Raw genomic sequence first — 14,995 nt, 5'->3', positions numbered from 1 at the left:
AGTAATTTCTTTGCTGAAGGCCTGATCCTGCACGGCGTTGTTTTCAGCTCTCAGTGTTTCATCCAACTTTGGACCCTCTGAGGCTCTCTCCTGGAGCTTTTTATTTTGAGCTTCAATCACACCTATGAGCTCCTCTTTTGTTTTGCAGGAATAATATTTCATGTCCGGTACACTGAAGGATGGATTCAGGTGTTTCAGCTGTTCTTTTAACATCCTGATATCCTTTTCATGCTCGACTGTGCTGTAATGCTCCTCCGTCCACCTTTGTCGATAATCCTGCATCTTGTTGTAGTGGGTGGCATTGATGTGCTCCACTGCTCGCCTCAACCCTATCTCCTGTCTTAGATGGTAGGTTGCGTCGTCCAGGCGAGCCCTGAGATCTTTTTCCACCTGCCATCTGGGAGGGGGTCCCTGGTAGGGGTACCGGGTACTGGTGTACTGGTGCTGCCTGTAGCCTCCCCCCACCCTTTGAGGATGAGGATTAGCTTGTGGCTGAGTGTGAACCTCTCTTTGCTGGTTTTGCCCCTGAACTTCCTCCACCCTTTCAGAGGGAGTGTTATCTTGTGGCTCCATGGGGACCTCTCTTTGCTGGTTTTGCCCCTGAACTTCCTCCACCCTTTCAGAGGGAGTATTATCTTGTGACTCCATGGGGACCTCTCTTTGCTGGTTTTGCCCCTGGCCTTCCTCCACCCTTTCAGAGGGAGTGTTATCTTGTGGCTCCATGGGGACCTCTCTTTGCTGGTTTTGCCCCTGGCCTTCCTCCACCCTTTCAGAGGGAGTATTATCTTGTGACTCCATGGGGACCTCTCTTTGCTGGTTTTGCCCCTGGCCTTCCTCCACCCTTTCAGAGGGAGTATTAGCTTGTGGCTGAGTGTGGACCTCTCTTTGCTGGTTTTGCCACCAGCCTACCTCCAGCCTTTGGGGATGACGATTAGCTTGTGGCTGAGTGTGGACCTCTCTTTGCTGGTTTTGCCACCTGCCTACCTCCACCCTTTGGGGATGACGATTAGCTTGTGGCTGAGTGTGGACCTCTCTTTGCTGGTTTTGCCCCTGAACTTCCTCCACCCTTTCAGAGGGAGTGTTATCTTGTGGCTCCTTGGGGACCTCTCTTTGCTGGTTTTGCCCCTGAACTTCCTCCACCCTTTCAGAGGGAGTGTTATCTTGTGGTTCCATGGGGACCTCTCTTTGCTGGTTTAGCTGGACGATGCTGCTGCTGGCCCATGGCAGGATATTTACCAAGTCCTCAGCCTCAGCCTCAGCCTCCCTCTCCATGTCCATGATATCACCCCAGCTCAGGGACTCTGATTCAGTCTTTTGTTCCATTGCTGTTCTGATGAGATTCAGAGATTTGGTCACTTAGATGTCGAGTAGTTTAGAGTACTTGTTGCACTTGTTAAAATATCTCACTGACTAGTGTCTCAGATCTGATCCGTGAACTGATGAGTGTCCGTGCCTCTCAGCTTGGTGTATTGGGTTTTATACCTAAACTCTACATTCTAAAAGCCTTTGATGATTCTGTGATGATTCTTTGATGATTCTTTGATGATTCTTTGATGATGCTTTAAGAGTCCAGAGCTCCGGAATTATTTGTGTTGTTTTGTTTTGATTTGTTGCCAACATGCTATGACCTCATAATACTGGAAATGTTGTCATATAGTGAACATTTCTCTTTATGTTGTTATAATATTGCTCTGTTGAATGTTTATATAGGGTGCCACAGGTTTGTGGTTAGACGCCTGAAATAAGGTCTGTGGTTAACACAAGCATAAGAGATGTTCACGTTTTGTTAGATGACATAAACTACCTTATTGTTTAATGACTGTCATAAGTTTTGGTGGAATTAGACAACTAAATGTCCACCAGGCCTCTTCATTTTTACTCTTTCAGCTATATTTTATTATATTTAAAGAAATATATCACGTCAGCAGACATGCAGGAAGGTTCAGGGTCTGATTCAAGGACAGGGACCTTAATGGACTCATTAGTGTGGCAGGTTTAGAGCTTTTGACCTACAAGTTGGAGTGCAGCCTGTGTGGACACACACACACACACACACACACACACACACACACACACACACACACACACACACACACACACACACACTGTATATCCATGTGTGTTACAGTGTGAGTGCGGCCCTCGTGCTGTGAACAGACACATCATTATAGTATTCACGGACCAACATGGCTTCCAGCATGGTCTGGTCCACCTGGCAGCAAGATATAGATAGATAGATACTTTATTGATCCTGAGGGAAATTCAAAGCATCCAGTAGCAGGTTACAAAGACGTACATGACATGAAACATTTGTTACAAATTAACCCCCCCCCCCCCCCCCCCATACATATATATTAACCCCCCCAAAAAAGATTTAAAGAATACCTCTAGATGAATCAAAACTTAAACTGTGCAATTAAAAATAGATTTATACAAGAAATGTACATAACCTGTGCAGGGATAAAAATAAAACTATATGTGCAATTTAAAACAAGAACCTGTAAACAGTTGAGAAAAAAAAATCTGTAATTATACCTGAATATAAAAAAATAAGAATAAAAAAGTGTTGACCTTCTGAAGTTGTGTTGTTTATATATGTACAGCAATGTTTAAAAAGCAGACAGTGCAAAAGCAAAGACCCCTTGCAGTCGTTTAAAACTCACTCACACACACACACACACACACACACACACACACACACACACACGTTTTGAACTGAGTTCAGAGTGAGATTTTGGCTGCAGCGGCAGTTTGGGTAAAATTTGATAAAAGACACATAAATTCGTACAAATAAAACTATTTATTGACAACATTTCTTGGTGCAGGGGTGCTTATCTGACCTCCACGGTGGGAGAGTGTGTGTGTGTGTGTGTGTGTGTGTGTGTGTGTGTGTGTGTGTGTGTGTGTGAGAGAGTGTGATTATGGTGAGTGTTCTGGTTTAATCTCGTAAATTTACGAGAATAATCTCGAAATTAAAAAAATAATAATAACGTGGCCCTAATATTCCGTCGGAAAAACTTACCCGGATACAGCAATGCTATTTATTGATTGGCTGGTGCGTGGTAAGCGCCTTTTTACCTCTATGGGAAACCCCGTTGATTCCTATCTGTTCACAGTTTTAAAAAATAAGAGAGCAACGTGGTGGGTGTTATCCTGCGTGAGAAATACAAGGGGTGTGTGTGTGTGTGTGTGTGTGTGTGTGTGTGTGTGTGTGTGTGCGCGCGTGCGTGCGTGTGTGCGTGTGATCCATAGAAACAGGTTGAAATACTTCCAGCAGGGGGCAGCAGTGAAATAGTGCTGAACTTTAGGAACCAACATTTCCGGTTGTGAAGCAGCGGTCTCCATAAAAAGGAGAATAATCTATCATTAACCTGAACTGATCGGCGGGAATAAATCAACCAGTCTGCTCTGAATGTTTGAAGTTTGAATGTCTGTCATCACAGGTGCAGCTAACAGCTAACAGCTAACTGCTAACAACAGATACAACACTGACGGTGAGTAGAGACAGCTAACATGCTAACATGCTAACATGCTAAGGTGTTGTGTTAAACCGTCAAAACTTTCAAAACATCTTTTGAACCTTCAGGTATAAATAACCTCCAACTCTGTCACATGTAAACCTTCACACACTGTACAAAATATATTTAAAAATACCGAGGGGAACAGACTTTTGATAAAACCTGCTGTGAGCTGCCTGCTGGCTAACAGCTGATATCATGATGTTGATATGATATATTTATTATTATTATATTTATTATTATTATATTCAGTCTGTAAACATGTTGATATGATATATTTATTATTATTATTATTATATGTATTATTATTATATTTATTATATTCAGTCTGTAAACATGTTGATATGATATATTTATTATTATTATATTTATTATTATTATATTTATTATATTCAGTCTGTAAACATGTTGATATGATATATTTATTATTATTATATTTATTATTATTATATTTATTATATTCAGTCTGTAAACATGTTGATATGATATATTTATTATTATTATATTTATTATTATTATATTTATTATATTCAGTCTGTAAACAGGTTAATATGATATTTATTATTATTATTATTATATTCTGAGTGTTTTTAGTCAGTCTGTAAACAGGTTGATATGATATATTTATTATTATTATATTTATTATTATTATATTCAGTCTGTAAACATGTTGATATGATATATTTATTATTATTATATTTATTATTATTATATTTATTATATTCAGTCTGTAAACAGGTTAATATGATATTTATTATTATTATTATTATATTCTGAGTGTTTTTAGTCAGTCTGTAAACAGGTTGATATGATATATTTATTATTATTATATTTATTATATTCAGTCTGTAAACATGTTGATATGATATATTTATTAATATTATTATTATATATTCTGAGTGTTTTTAGTCAGTCTGTAAACATTTGATATGATATATTTATTATTATTATATATTCTGAGTGTTTTTAGTCAGTCTGTAAACATGTTGATATGATATATTTATTATTATTATATATTGAATGTTTTATCCAGTCTGTAAACATGTTGATATGATATATTTATTCATTCAGTCTGTAAACATGTTGATGTGATGTATTTATTATATTCTGAGTGTTTTTATTCAGTCTGTAAACATGTGAGCTGATGTCAGTGTGTTTTCTGTGTTTTTCAGGGTTCCAGTGTGTCTGATATGAGCGGCTCTGTAAGTTTTGTGTCTTTTTAGTTTAGTTTATTTTATTTGCACATTTTCTGAAAGAAGAATCAAACAGAAAATAAAAAAAATAAAACACATGTGCAGGTGAGGTAGAAACCCAACTCAAAACCTCACCTTAAGAGATTAAACAGTTAAAATAAAATACAGTAAAAATAACAAAGACAGAGTAGTCTCTACCTGATCTAGATCAACAATTAATAATAAAAGGTTTAGTGGAAAATGAGAGGTTTTCAAACATTATCTTGTTTTATTACACGGCTGGTTACTTTAGCAATCCATCATTTGAAACAGAATATTGATTTGGAAATTATTGTTTTAATTAAAAAGTGATTTATGAAAGTCAAAGTCAACTTTATTGTCAATTTCAAAATATGCCAGACACACAGTGGAATCGAAATTGCGTTTGTCTCCGTCCCATGGTGCAATACAACCAAAATAAGATCAAATAAGGTCAAATAAATAATATTTACAGTAATATATTCTAAATAGTGCAAAAGGTACAAAACAAAATTGAAAGAAAAAGTAAACTTGAAATGTGCAATATAAATTATGTATTTCCCTTAACAAATTGTAAATTTGAATCTACAGCTGTTTCCATAGCAACAGTTAACTCTGTAACCTCCATACAATGAGCTAACCCAGCTGTTATTAGTCATAATTAACTGAACATTTATTAAAACCAACTAAACCGGCTGTTATTACTCACATTTATCTGAGTTTATTTTTAAACTAACTAACCTTGCTGTTGTAACTTAGATTAAAGACTTGATATGTAAATGTCAATCATGTTGAAGTAAGACAAGTTATTGATTTATTGATTGCTGAATATGCTTGTTATAGTCAGAGTCAATCATGATCATCATCTGCTGCTGTTCACACTCACATAGACATGCCTGTGCTTACCTGTACAGATGGCTGAAGCCCCGCCCACTGTTATGATGACATGACTGTAACTATATGCATTGTGATGTCTGTGCTTAGGCTCAGAGAAAGAGGAGGACCACAGGAAGTCCTCTGGTGTCCAGACCCAGCATCAAGACCAGCAGAGGAGCTAGCACGAGAAGAGCGGCAAACACTAACAGAGCTGCCAATGCTAACAGAGCAGCTAACGCTAGCAGAGCAGCCAGCAGATTGGCTAACATAGCAGCTAACACAACAGCTAATGTAAGCAGCACCTCTGATGGTGACTCTGCTACCCCAACAGAGACCATCGATGTGATGGACAACACATTAGAAGGTCAGTGCGATAACTACTCTATTATCGATTATCAGGTCTGATCTGATACATAACTGGGTGTTTTTGCACGCTCTTAGGTGTGGACGACGTGGTGGATCTCACCTGTGAGGGCTCAGAGGCTGCTGTGGTGGACCTGACCCACAGCGACTCAGTAGTGGTACACAGTAATACTACATAATAATACTACACAATAATACTACACAATTATTAGGGATGGGGATTGAAATCTGGGTCCATAAGGTTCCTCGTTCACATTTTTCAAACACTAAAAGAAACTTAAGTTTGAGTTTATCGAGGCTAATGAGCATTGGGCATCAGATTAAACCAAAAATGCAGCACCAACTGACTTCGGGTTGAAAAAGAACTGGGGATTAGGGGATGCGGTGCGGTATGTTTTTTTAGTCTCAGAGACTTGTACTAAAGTGCAACATCTACTCTGAAAGTTGCATATTTTATCTTGTATGTCTTTAACCCAAGTTGCAGTTAGATGAGATGAACAATTTGTGTTTTGAACACCTGGAAAAAAAACTCCTTCCTGTTTCACAGGAAACCAAAAATGAGCAGTGTTGGACGTAGCCGTATGGAAGTCATAATTCAGCAAGCTGAAGGTCTTAGCATGTACCTGAGAGAATCTGAGTGTGATTTGAGGGATTTGTAGGATAATAGCACAAAAGCAGTAACCTTTAGTTAGAAGGTGATGCTGTGTACAGCTGAGTTGTGACATCATGGAGACTTTTCAGTTTGTTGTACCGCCACAGATACGGCTTCTGACGTAGCCTCACAGATTTCCCTACAGAGGAATACCGAGGTGTTTAGGGTTTTATGAGCAAATTTGATTTTGATATGTTCAACCAGCTAGGAACTGTACTGCATAGATTGTAGACATGAGCTCATATTCAGTTTAGTATATGTTATTGTAAGAATGGCAAACAATGTGAAAATCTTAAACATAAACCACAATGTGTTTCATTTTTATGACACATGGTCATGCAGTGAAGATGTGATCTTGTTTTTGTTTTTTAAAGAGGGGTCAGGACAGTCTAAATGACAGACACTCTAGCACCTACCTGCCACGCACTGAACAAGAGAGGGAGAGAGCGCTGACATGCTGCATGCAGATCATTTTTAATGTCCGGACCTCATCCGTGTGCACAGTCCACATGCGCTTTATTGTCTCTGCGCCCCCCCCACTTTGAGCAGTCCTGATCTATGTGGACCCCTTTTTGAAAATGTAAAGAATGCTGCATTGAGCCATTTTGATACATTTATGTGGGGGATCCCTAAACATACATACATTTTTTTTTTACCAGGCTTGATGTGTGTCCAAATTATTAAGGCATGTTTAAGCCCCCCAAAATGTGATTAATTTGGCACCAGAGCAAAAGGCTTTTGCTCCGTTTCGGTGCTGGGAACCTAACTAACGATCCCCATCCCGAACAACAATAAGACACGACAATAATGGAGTAATAATACTAATTTTTTGTTTCTTCCTCTGTTGTTGATTTTGTTTCTTTTTTGCTGTTTTGTTTCTTCTGCTGCGGTGTCCCAGCTGCTGGATGAAGGTGACATATTTATCTTTATTAATAGTGTGAGTCTTAAAATATGTAAAGATTTAGATAGTTTTTCATTGTCTTTGTAAACAGGATTAGTTAAAATGTTAGTCTCTTGTGTTTAATGCACTAGTTCTAAAACTATTTCGGTCATGGAGGGGGAAAGATTTCTGTGCCTGCCACCCAAACAAAATTGTGATTTGAAGGGCCAAGTTTAACTTTATTAAAATACCTTTGAGAAGGTGAACACTCATTTCATCATGTTGTGTGTATGCTAACGCCCAGACAAATAGGAATTATTTACATGTTCTATATCTGCTAATTACTGTATATCATCTTTAACTATATCAAAATATTTAAAAGATGACTGTTTATATTTTGAACTTTATTTTGATATCTTAAAAAAATATATACAGTGTTTTAAATAACTTCATAAAAAAAGTAACATAACAAAGTATCACACAGCCCAAACAGTTGATTTTAACATAAATATATCTGACATAAATATATCTGATACGGCAAATGGCCAAACTTATGATTTTTTAGTTGCTCCTCTTACTTCAGATTTCAAGGGTGCCCAACCCCCCCCCCCCCCCGGTCACACCTTTGGACCCACCCCCATCAGTCCAGTCTCAACGTACACACGTTTAGATTGTCTGGTTAAATGAGTCTGAAAAGTTTTAAGATTAATAAAACAAACTGCAGCTCAGCTTCTTATTCCTTTTTTTTTTTTTTTTTAAGAGTGAATCCTCATTTGGTGACATGTTCACTTCAAGATGTCTCTGGGTGTCCTCAATCAGGTCCTCGGAACAGAGAAGTCACCACAGGCGGGAGTTATGTTGTCAGCAGTGACGAAGACGAGGACACGCCCCCTGTCCTCAAAGGCGCAATCCTGTCCTCTTTACAGTCCAACAGCTCGTCCAGGTAATAGTCTGATCCCACTAAGCTCAACCATTCTGTAAATCACAGCCAGGTAGTAGACTGATTCCACTCAACTAACATTATCTTTTAATCATAGCCAAGTGATAGACTGATCCCTGGTTAATGTCTCTGTTTCAGATCGACTCCGGGGACAATCAGCTGTCCTGTCTGTTTGGACTCGTACTCTGAGGTGAGACTCTCACACACTTGTAACACACATGCTTCATACCTGTAAAAAAAAAAACCTGTTGCATACCTGTTACATACCTGCTATCAGTTACAACAATGATATTACACATACCTGTTTAGGTACCTGTGACACAACAGTTGTATAACCGTTAAAACACCTGTGAAACACTTCTTACACACCTGTTATAAACCTGTCACAATCACCTAGCAATATTGTTGTGAATCGTCAGTTGAGAAGCAGCAGGTAGACAGTTGCTATGTGCGTCGAGAGGGACTCTTAAGTTGTTTTTGGACACTACAGCAACCTGCTGACCACATTAAACTAACCAGGAGAGTCACACTTACACAGCACACCAAGTAGACCCTCAGGCTCGATGCTCCGGACGTACATGTGCATGGATTGTGATCGTGGTGGTAGGGGGGTTTCCTGTCAGTATACTGTGTTCTGATTTGCTGCTGTGTTTTCACAGATCGTAGAGAGCGGCCGATTGGTCGTTTCCACTAAATGTGGTCATGTGTTCTGCAGCCAGTGTCTGAGAGACGCCCTGACATCATCACACACCTGTCCTACCTGTAGGAAGAGACTTACCCACCGTCAGTACCACCCCCTCTATGTCTAGTATCACCGTCAGGTCACCACACAATGAGCTGCTGCTGGAAATCATCATCAGTGACACCATCATCATCATCATCAGAAGAGTGAGCGGTTTGCTGCTGGAACCAAGCTGTTTTAATTCAAGTGATCACTGATTGATAAATGATTGATGTAAATAGTTGATTTATTTTTCCGTTTGTTGGGTTTTCAGCTCCTGTTCTGTTCGTCTGTTGACTCTTTGTTTTCATTTAACTGATGTGTGTTAAAGTATAAAATAAATTCTTTTAAATTCCATGAAAAGTTTTCTTTGTTCTGTCCTTTTCTAAAAGTTCCTCAGAACAGGTGAGTCTTAACATATAAAGTATCTGTTGTATTCTGCAAAAGTACAATAAAAACTTCATTTTAAACATTGTCTGTTGTCTTAATAGATTTTGATGATTTATAAACAGCTCTAATGTAATCAATCGGTTATTTGAGTATTAATCAAAATGTGGATGAGGTTCGGTGTAAATATAAAGCTGCAGGTGTTTTTGTTCACATCTGTAGCTCAAAAAAAGCTGTCAAAGTGTTTTCTTATGCTGTATTTCATGTTTCAGAGCAGTGATGTGTTCCAGGACAGTTTGTAATGTTTGTGTTCATCCTGTGACTCTGAGTCACTCCACTAACAGGTCACAGGATTCATGAGTCACTGTCACGTGGCACAAACTGTGCAGCTGATTGACCCAGGCTCAGGATGATGTCACACCTCCACAACTTCTGGAAGGAACATCAGCTCATTGAAACAAAAATATCACCCGGTTCAAGGAGGGAAAAATAAATGACTTGATCCCACACAGGATAATTCAAAAGTTCCAGTACTAATGAATAACTTTATTAATCTAACTAAAATTAAGCATTTCACAGCTGTTAATAAATGTGTATGTTTATATGATGCAGTTCACACACTATTTAGTCATAAACAAAAAGGTGAGTAAAAAAAAAACATTGAAATCATTTGTTGTATTTTATTATTAAAGATGAATTACATAACCTCTTTAATAAGATCCTTCTGGTCTAGACAGCAGGGGAAGAAACATTTCACACAAACACACACAAATTACAATAAATGATCAGTTTAGCATTAAAACATGCAAACACAGGTCAAATGAATATTCACCTGATTTTAGATTCATCCACTTTAATCAAATTGTCTAGTTTCAGGTGACTCTGAAGCTCAGACCGAGATGAAGGAAACATTAAAGACACAGTTAGTTTGAGGAATAAAAATGTGAGCCAAGATTACAGCTGCTGTTTGAGCAGTATTTAAAAACATAAATAAGAGGAAAGATCATGTAGTACAGCTTCATAAAGAATACAATTCAAATAAAAGATAGGCTACGAGTGAGCCATCTTTCTGGTTTTGTTGTATAAAGAAGAAAAACCTACAGTCTCATACTGACACAATGATGTGTGCATGAATCCAAATCCAGAGACCAATCGCAGTAGACTGAGTCAGACATTGTAATTGATTCGGCAGCATGCAGATGAAGAAAATCCCTTCAAACACTAATCAATCTTTAAAAATAAAATCTTAAAACGATTCCTAAATAAGTGTCTCTCTGTCAAAAAGGGAAAAATCAGCATTTGTTTCTGAAAGAAGCACAACTTCAAACTCAGTTTTTTGTTGCACTCTCTATATGACGATGTGAAATAGGCTACTGATAGGCCTAAGTATTTGTTCAGACATATTTAAACCCTTTAACAACATGACAACAGCTTGGGCGTTTAAATAACCGGCATAACTATGAACCTTGTCATCAGAATCATTTCTACATGTAGGCTAAATATATTTATAAACAGTATGTAACTCTGTGCGACAATTAACTCGTTTACATTTTCATATTAAACATTAAGGAACCCTACTTCCATAATTTTAATCACACAAAGGAACTATTTAAGGTGAAATAATAGATTAATATTCAGTACAGTAGCCTATATGATACAACATATAACAGGAAATCATGGGAAAAGTCTTATAACTGCTTTAAATCATGCTGCTTTTGTTTCCAAGACATCTTTTGTATTATAGATATATTATCAATCTTCAAGTACATTATTAAAATATAAATCATCTCTAGTTGAACTGATGGTTTGTAAAAATGTTGAATGTAAGATAATAGAAACATCAGATAATAAAATGTCAAAAGTTTGAATTGATTATTTAACTTTATTTTTCTCCATCATGATGACGCAGCATTGTTTGGTTTTTATTATGAACTTTATTCCGGTTAAACTTGATTGGTCAGGTGACTCTGAGGGGAAAACCCCCTAATTGGAATGTGCTTTGTCATTCCTCGGGCTGTGATTGGTCGTCTGGGCGGGACGGTGTCAGCGGACCAATGGGAAGCCGCGCCGATATTTTCCTTCTCGCAGTCGTCGGTGACGTTTATCGCGGAAGTAAACATAAAGAGGGGCAGAAAGGATTTAAACTGCGTCACAAAGTTTCAGAGCCACTAAAGTTCTTGTTTCCAGTGTGTTCGGCTGTGAGTCTTCAGGTTGACACGATGGCTGTGACGGTGAAAGCTTACCTGTTAGGTAAAGACGAGGCGGTGAAAGAAGTGCGCAGGTTCACCGTGGATCAAGGTGTATCCTCGAGCTTCGACTACCTGAGCAGCAAGACGGCTGATGTGTTTACCTGCCTGAAAAACAACGGGTTCAACATGTACTACAGAGGTAAATATTTGTTATTTTTGCATAAATAAATAAAAAAAACTTAAACATGTATTTAAACATGTAATCACTTCACTGGCTCGGATATTTTATTAATAATTAAATAAAGGTCTATTACAAAAAAAACAAAACATTTATTGTGATAAAAGGACAGAAAAGTTAAAATCTTGAGTTTTCCAGCTGTAATTCTGCAGTGACTCAGGTTCAGGCAGTAATCTGGGCCAAAATGAATCTTATGTAAACACTAAGCTTTGAGTTCAATGTGAGCTGCCCTCTGCTGACTCACATCTCTTGTGGGAGGGTCCCGTGAGCTCAGGTCTGGGCTGCGTTCAGCTCTGTCTGAACACATTCATATGCAACATGTAAATATATGCTTGAGTAATGACCTAAAACTAGAGTGAAGTCAGACTCCCTCTGGGTTTGTTGTTCTGAGCCCTGTGTTCACATTGACAGGACAGTGCTTCAGCTTGTTTATGTTTCATAAACATGTTTTATACCCCACCCTCTCCAACTGTTAGCCCGGCCACCACAAGTATACAGCTGAAGGAAAACCAACAGACTTTACAAAGTGAAGAAAATATTTCCTTTGAAGGGGGGGGGGGGGGGGGGGGGGGGGGGGGCTGAGTGACGAAGGAAGTGTGTCAAAAGAGAGTGTTTGTCTTGGTCTGAAAATCTGCTTTGTTAGTCGCAGTCAGACTTTAAACACTGAGGTGATGTTTATGAACGTGTCGCTGCTGATTGGTTGGTTGAAAATTCTGACATGCCTACTAAATGACAAAAAAAAATATCTGTCAAAGACTGTTTCACCTCACATGAACGGAAAAAGATACTCAACCTATTTTATTAATATATATTAAAAAAATTAACGATGAAGATGAATGTTTGTTTCTTTGACTGTTTCAGATGAAGATGGAGACCTGGTGGCGTTTTCCTCCGATGATGAACTGATGATGGGTCTGGCCTGTATGAAGGATGCCACCTTCCGCCTCTTCATCAAAGGTAAAATATATATATATACACCTCACCTGCCCCTGATATGAACCCACAGACACTATTGTAACCAGCTGATGTAACAGACTGTTATTCTGACTCATTACCTTTTTTTCAACTCTTCTAGAGAAAAAGGAGCACCGGAGGGACTTTCCTCTACATGCCTTTCCTCCTTTTGCCTTTGGCCATCCTCCTCCTCCTCCTCCTGGAGCTCATCAGGCCCCACCGCCTCATATGGCCCCGCCTCCAGCCATGCACCCTGACGTCACCTGTGACGGCTGTGAAGGTCCCGTGGTCGGAACTCGCTTCAAGTGTTCCGTTTGTCCTAACTACGACCTGTGCTCCGCCTGCCAGGCTCGTGGGACCCACACCGAGCACGCTCTGCTGCCGATCTGGCACCCCATGCAGGTGAGGGGCATTATGGGAAGGAACCCTCTGACCATGCCTACCAGTGATGTCACAGTGTTCACCAGACTTTAAATCATTTATAACTGACCCTTCTGCCACTCATTGTATACTTATAATACTACAAACAAAATCAACGTCTGATCTTTTCTCTCAGCAGTGGTTTCCTCGGGGTCGTTGGATGAAGAAGATGAGACACTGCATGTGGAACCAAAACCTGAACGTGAACCCTCCCCAGAACCAGAACAAGAACCAGGACCAGGACCAGGACCAGTCCTCCAGCCCACCAGGATCCTCCAGACCTGCTGCTGAGGGCAACGCAGCCTCTGGTCAGTCTGCATGTGTTTGACTCACAGATCATAATAAAAAGAACCTTCAGACTGATGTTTCACGGTCTTTGACCCTGTTTGTGACATCATCCGTGACCCCTGACCTCTGTCCACAGCATCTCAGGCAAGCATGGACTTCCTGAAGAACATCGGTGAGGGTGTGGCTGCGATGTTGAGCCCCTTGGGTGAGTGATGTCACTGTTAGCAGTTGCTAGATGTTCTTCACTGACAAACGTCGGCCGATAAGATGAGACAGAAGATGGCGTCATGACATTTAAAAATGAGTGACAGGAGATGACGTCATCTGTGTGTGCAGGTATCGATGTGGATATCGACGTGGAGCACGAAGGCCAGAGGACCAAAGTTACTTCACCCCTCCAGACCGGAGAGGCCGAGAAAGACGTCGAGAAAGACGTCGAGATGAGCGATGACCGCAGTGAGGGCGGGGCCAGCAGTGAGGGCGGGGCCAGCTGTGAGGTTGGGACCAGTCAGGAAGGAGTTAGCACTGGGCCTGTAGCCAGTGATGGTTCAAAGGTCAGTTGAATCCAAGAGCTTCACATAATATAATAAATAGTTTTTAGTAAGTAAAACAGAACTGTTTTTATGAGCAGCAGCAGTTACCTGCTCTTTCTCTCTGTGCAGGTGAGCAAAGACTCTGATGAGGAGTGGACTCACCTGAGTTCCCGGGAGGTCGATCCGTCTACAGGAGAGCTCCAGTCCCTGCAGAACCAGGAACAGAACAAGGACCCTGGGACACCGTCAGGTCCAACAGGTCTGAGGGAGGCGGCTCTGTACCCTCACCTGCCTCAAGGTGAGACCACCTCTTGTCCCCCCCTGATGATGTTTGACCGCGAGTGTGATGATCTGTATTAACCTCTGCCCCCTCCCCACACACAGAAGCGGACCCCCGTCTGGTTGAGTCTCTTGCTCTCATGCTGTCGATGGGTTTCACCGACGAAGGCGGCTGGCTGACACGTCTCCTTCAGGCCAAAAACTTCGACATCGGCGCTGCACTCGACGCAATCCAATACGCCAAACAACCCCGTCCACAGCAGCCTTGATGTCATCATGATGTCACTACTGACATTATTACTCAACCTTGATTTCTTGCTCAGTCAGATATTTATTTAATCTGACTTCATAATCAATCATTTATTACTGTTGTTAATCAGTTCTCTATAACTAATCAGTATGTTTCCTTGATTACTGTTTCTACTTCTTATTTTTGTCAAAATGTTTGTTCTGCTGAACCATTAAAACATCAACAAACTGAAATGTGATCTCTTCAATATATCTGTTCATGTAAAAACAGAACAATAAACAGCTCAATAATAATCA

General features: G+C 39.8%; 2 protein-coding genes across 3 annotated transcripts; both read left to right on the top strand.

Moving 5' to 3' along the window:
* The first annotated feature begins 3,278 nt into the window (after window positions 1-3,278).
* rnf4 (ring finger protein 4) lies at window positions 3,279-9,631 on the top strand. The gene is made up of 8 exons (XM_020655528.3): window positions 3,279-3,494; window positions 4,691-4,720; window positions 5,714-5,969; window positions 6,047-6,126; window positions 7,519-7,531; window positions 8,320-8,443; window positions 8,579-8,630; window positions 9,100-9,631. The coding sequence occupies exons 2-8, from the start codon at window positions 4,709-4,711 to the stop codon at window positions 9,247-9,249; spliced, it is 687 nt and encodes a 228-aa protein (XP_020511184.1). The 5' UTR covers window positions 3,279-3,494; window positions 4,691-4,708; the 3' UTR covers window positions 9,250-9,631.
* Window positions 9,632-11,647: 2,016 nt separating this feature from the next.
* Window positions 11,648-14,992, top strand: sqstm1 (sequestosome 1). Of its 2 annotated transcripts, none has more exons than XM_065958789.1 (8): window positions 11,648-11,936; window positions 12,837-12,932; window positions 13,051-13,331; window positions 13,486-13,657; window positions 13,774-13,842; window positions 13,974-14,191; window positions 14,300-14,468; window positions 14,555-14,992. In XM_065958789.1, the coding sequence occupies exons 1-8, from the start codon at window positions 11,768-11,770 to the stop codon at window positions 14,716-14,718; spliced, it is 1,338 nt and encodes a 445-aa protein (XP_065814861.1). In that variant the 5' UTR covers window positions 11,648-11,767; the 3' UTR covers window positions 14,719-14,992. The 2 variants fall into 2 exon arrangements, with proteins under 2 accessions (XP_065814861.1, XP_065814862.1); XM_065958790.1 differs by having other exon boundaries at window positions 11,649-11,936; window positions 13,489-13,657.
* The last annotated feature ends 3 nt before the right edge of the window (window positions 14,993-14,995 follow it).

This window comes from Labrus bergylta, chromosome 9 (genome assembly GCF_963930695.1).
Source record: "Labrus bergylta chromosome 9, fLabBer1.1, whole genome shotgun sequence".
Classification (NCBI taxonomy): Eukaryota; Metazoa; Chordata; class Actinopteri; order Labriformes; family Labridae; genus Labrus; species Labrus bergylta.
Note: the sequence above shows the minus strand (reverse complement) of the source record. Positions and strands in the feature narration are given on the sequence as shown.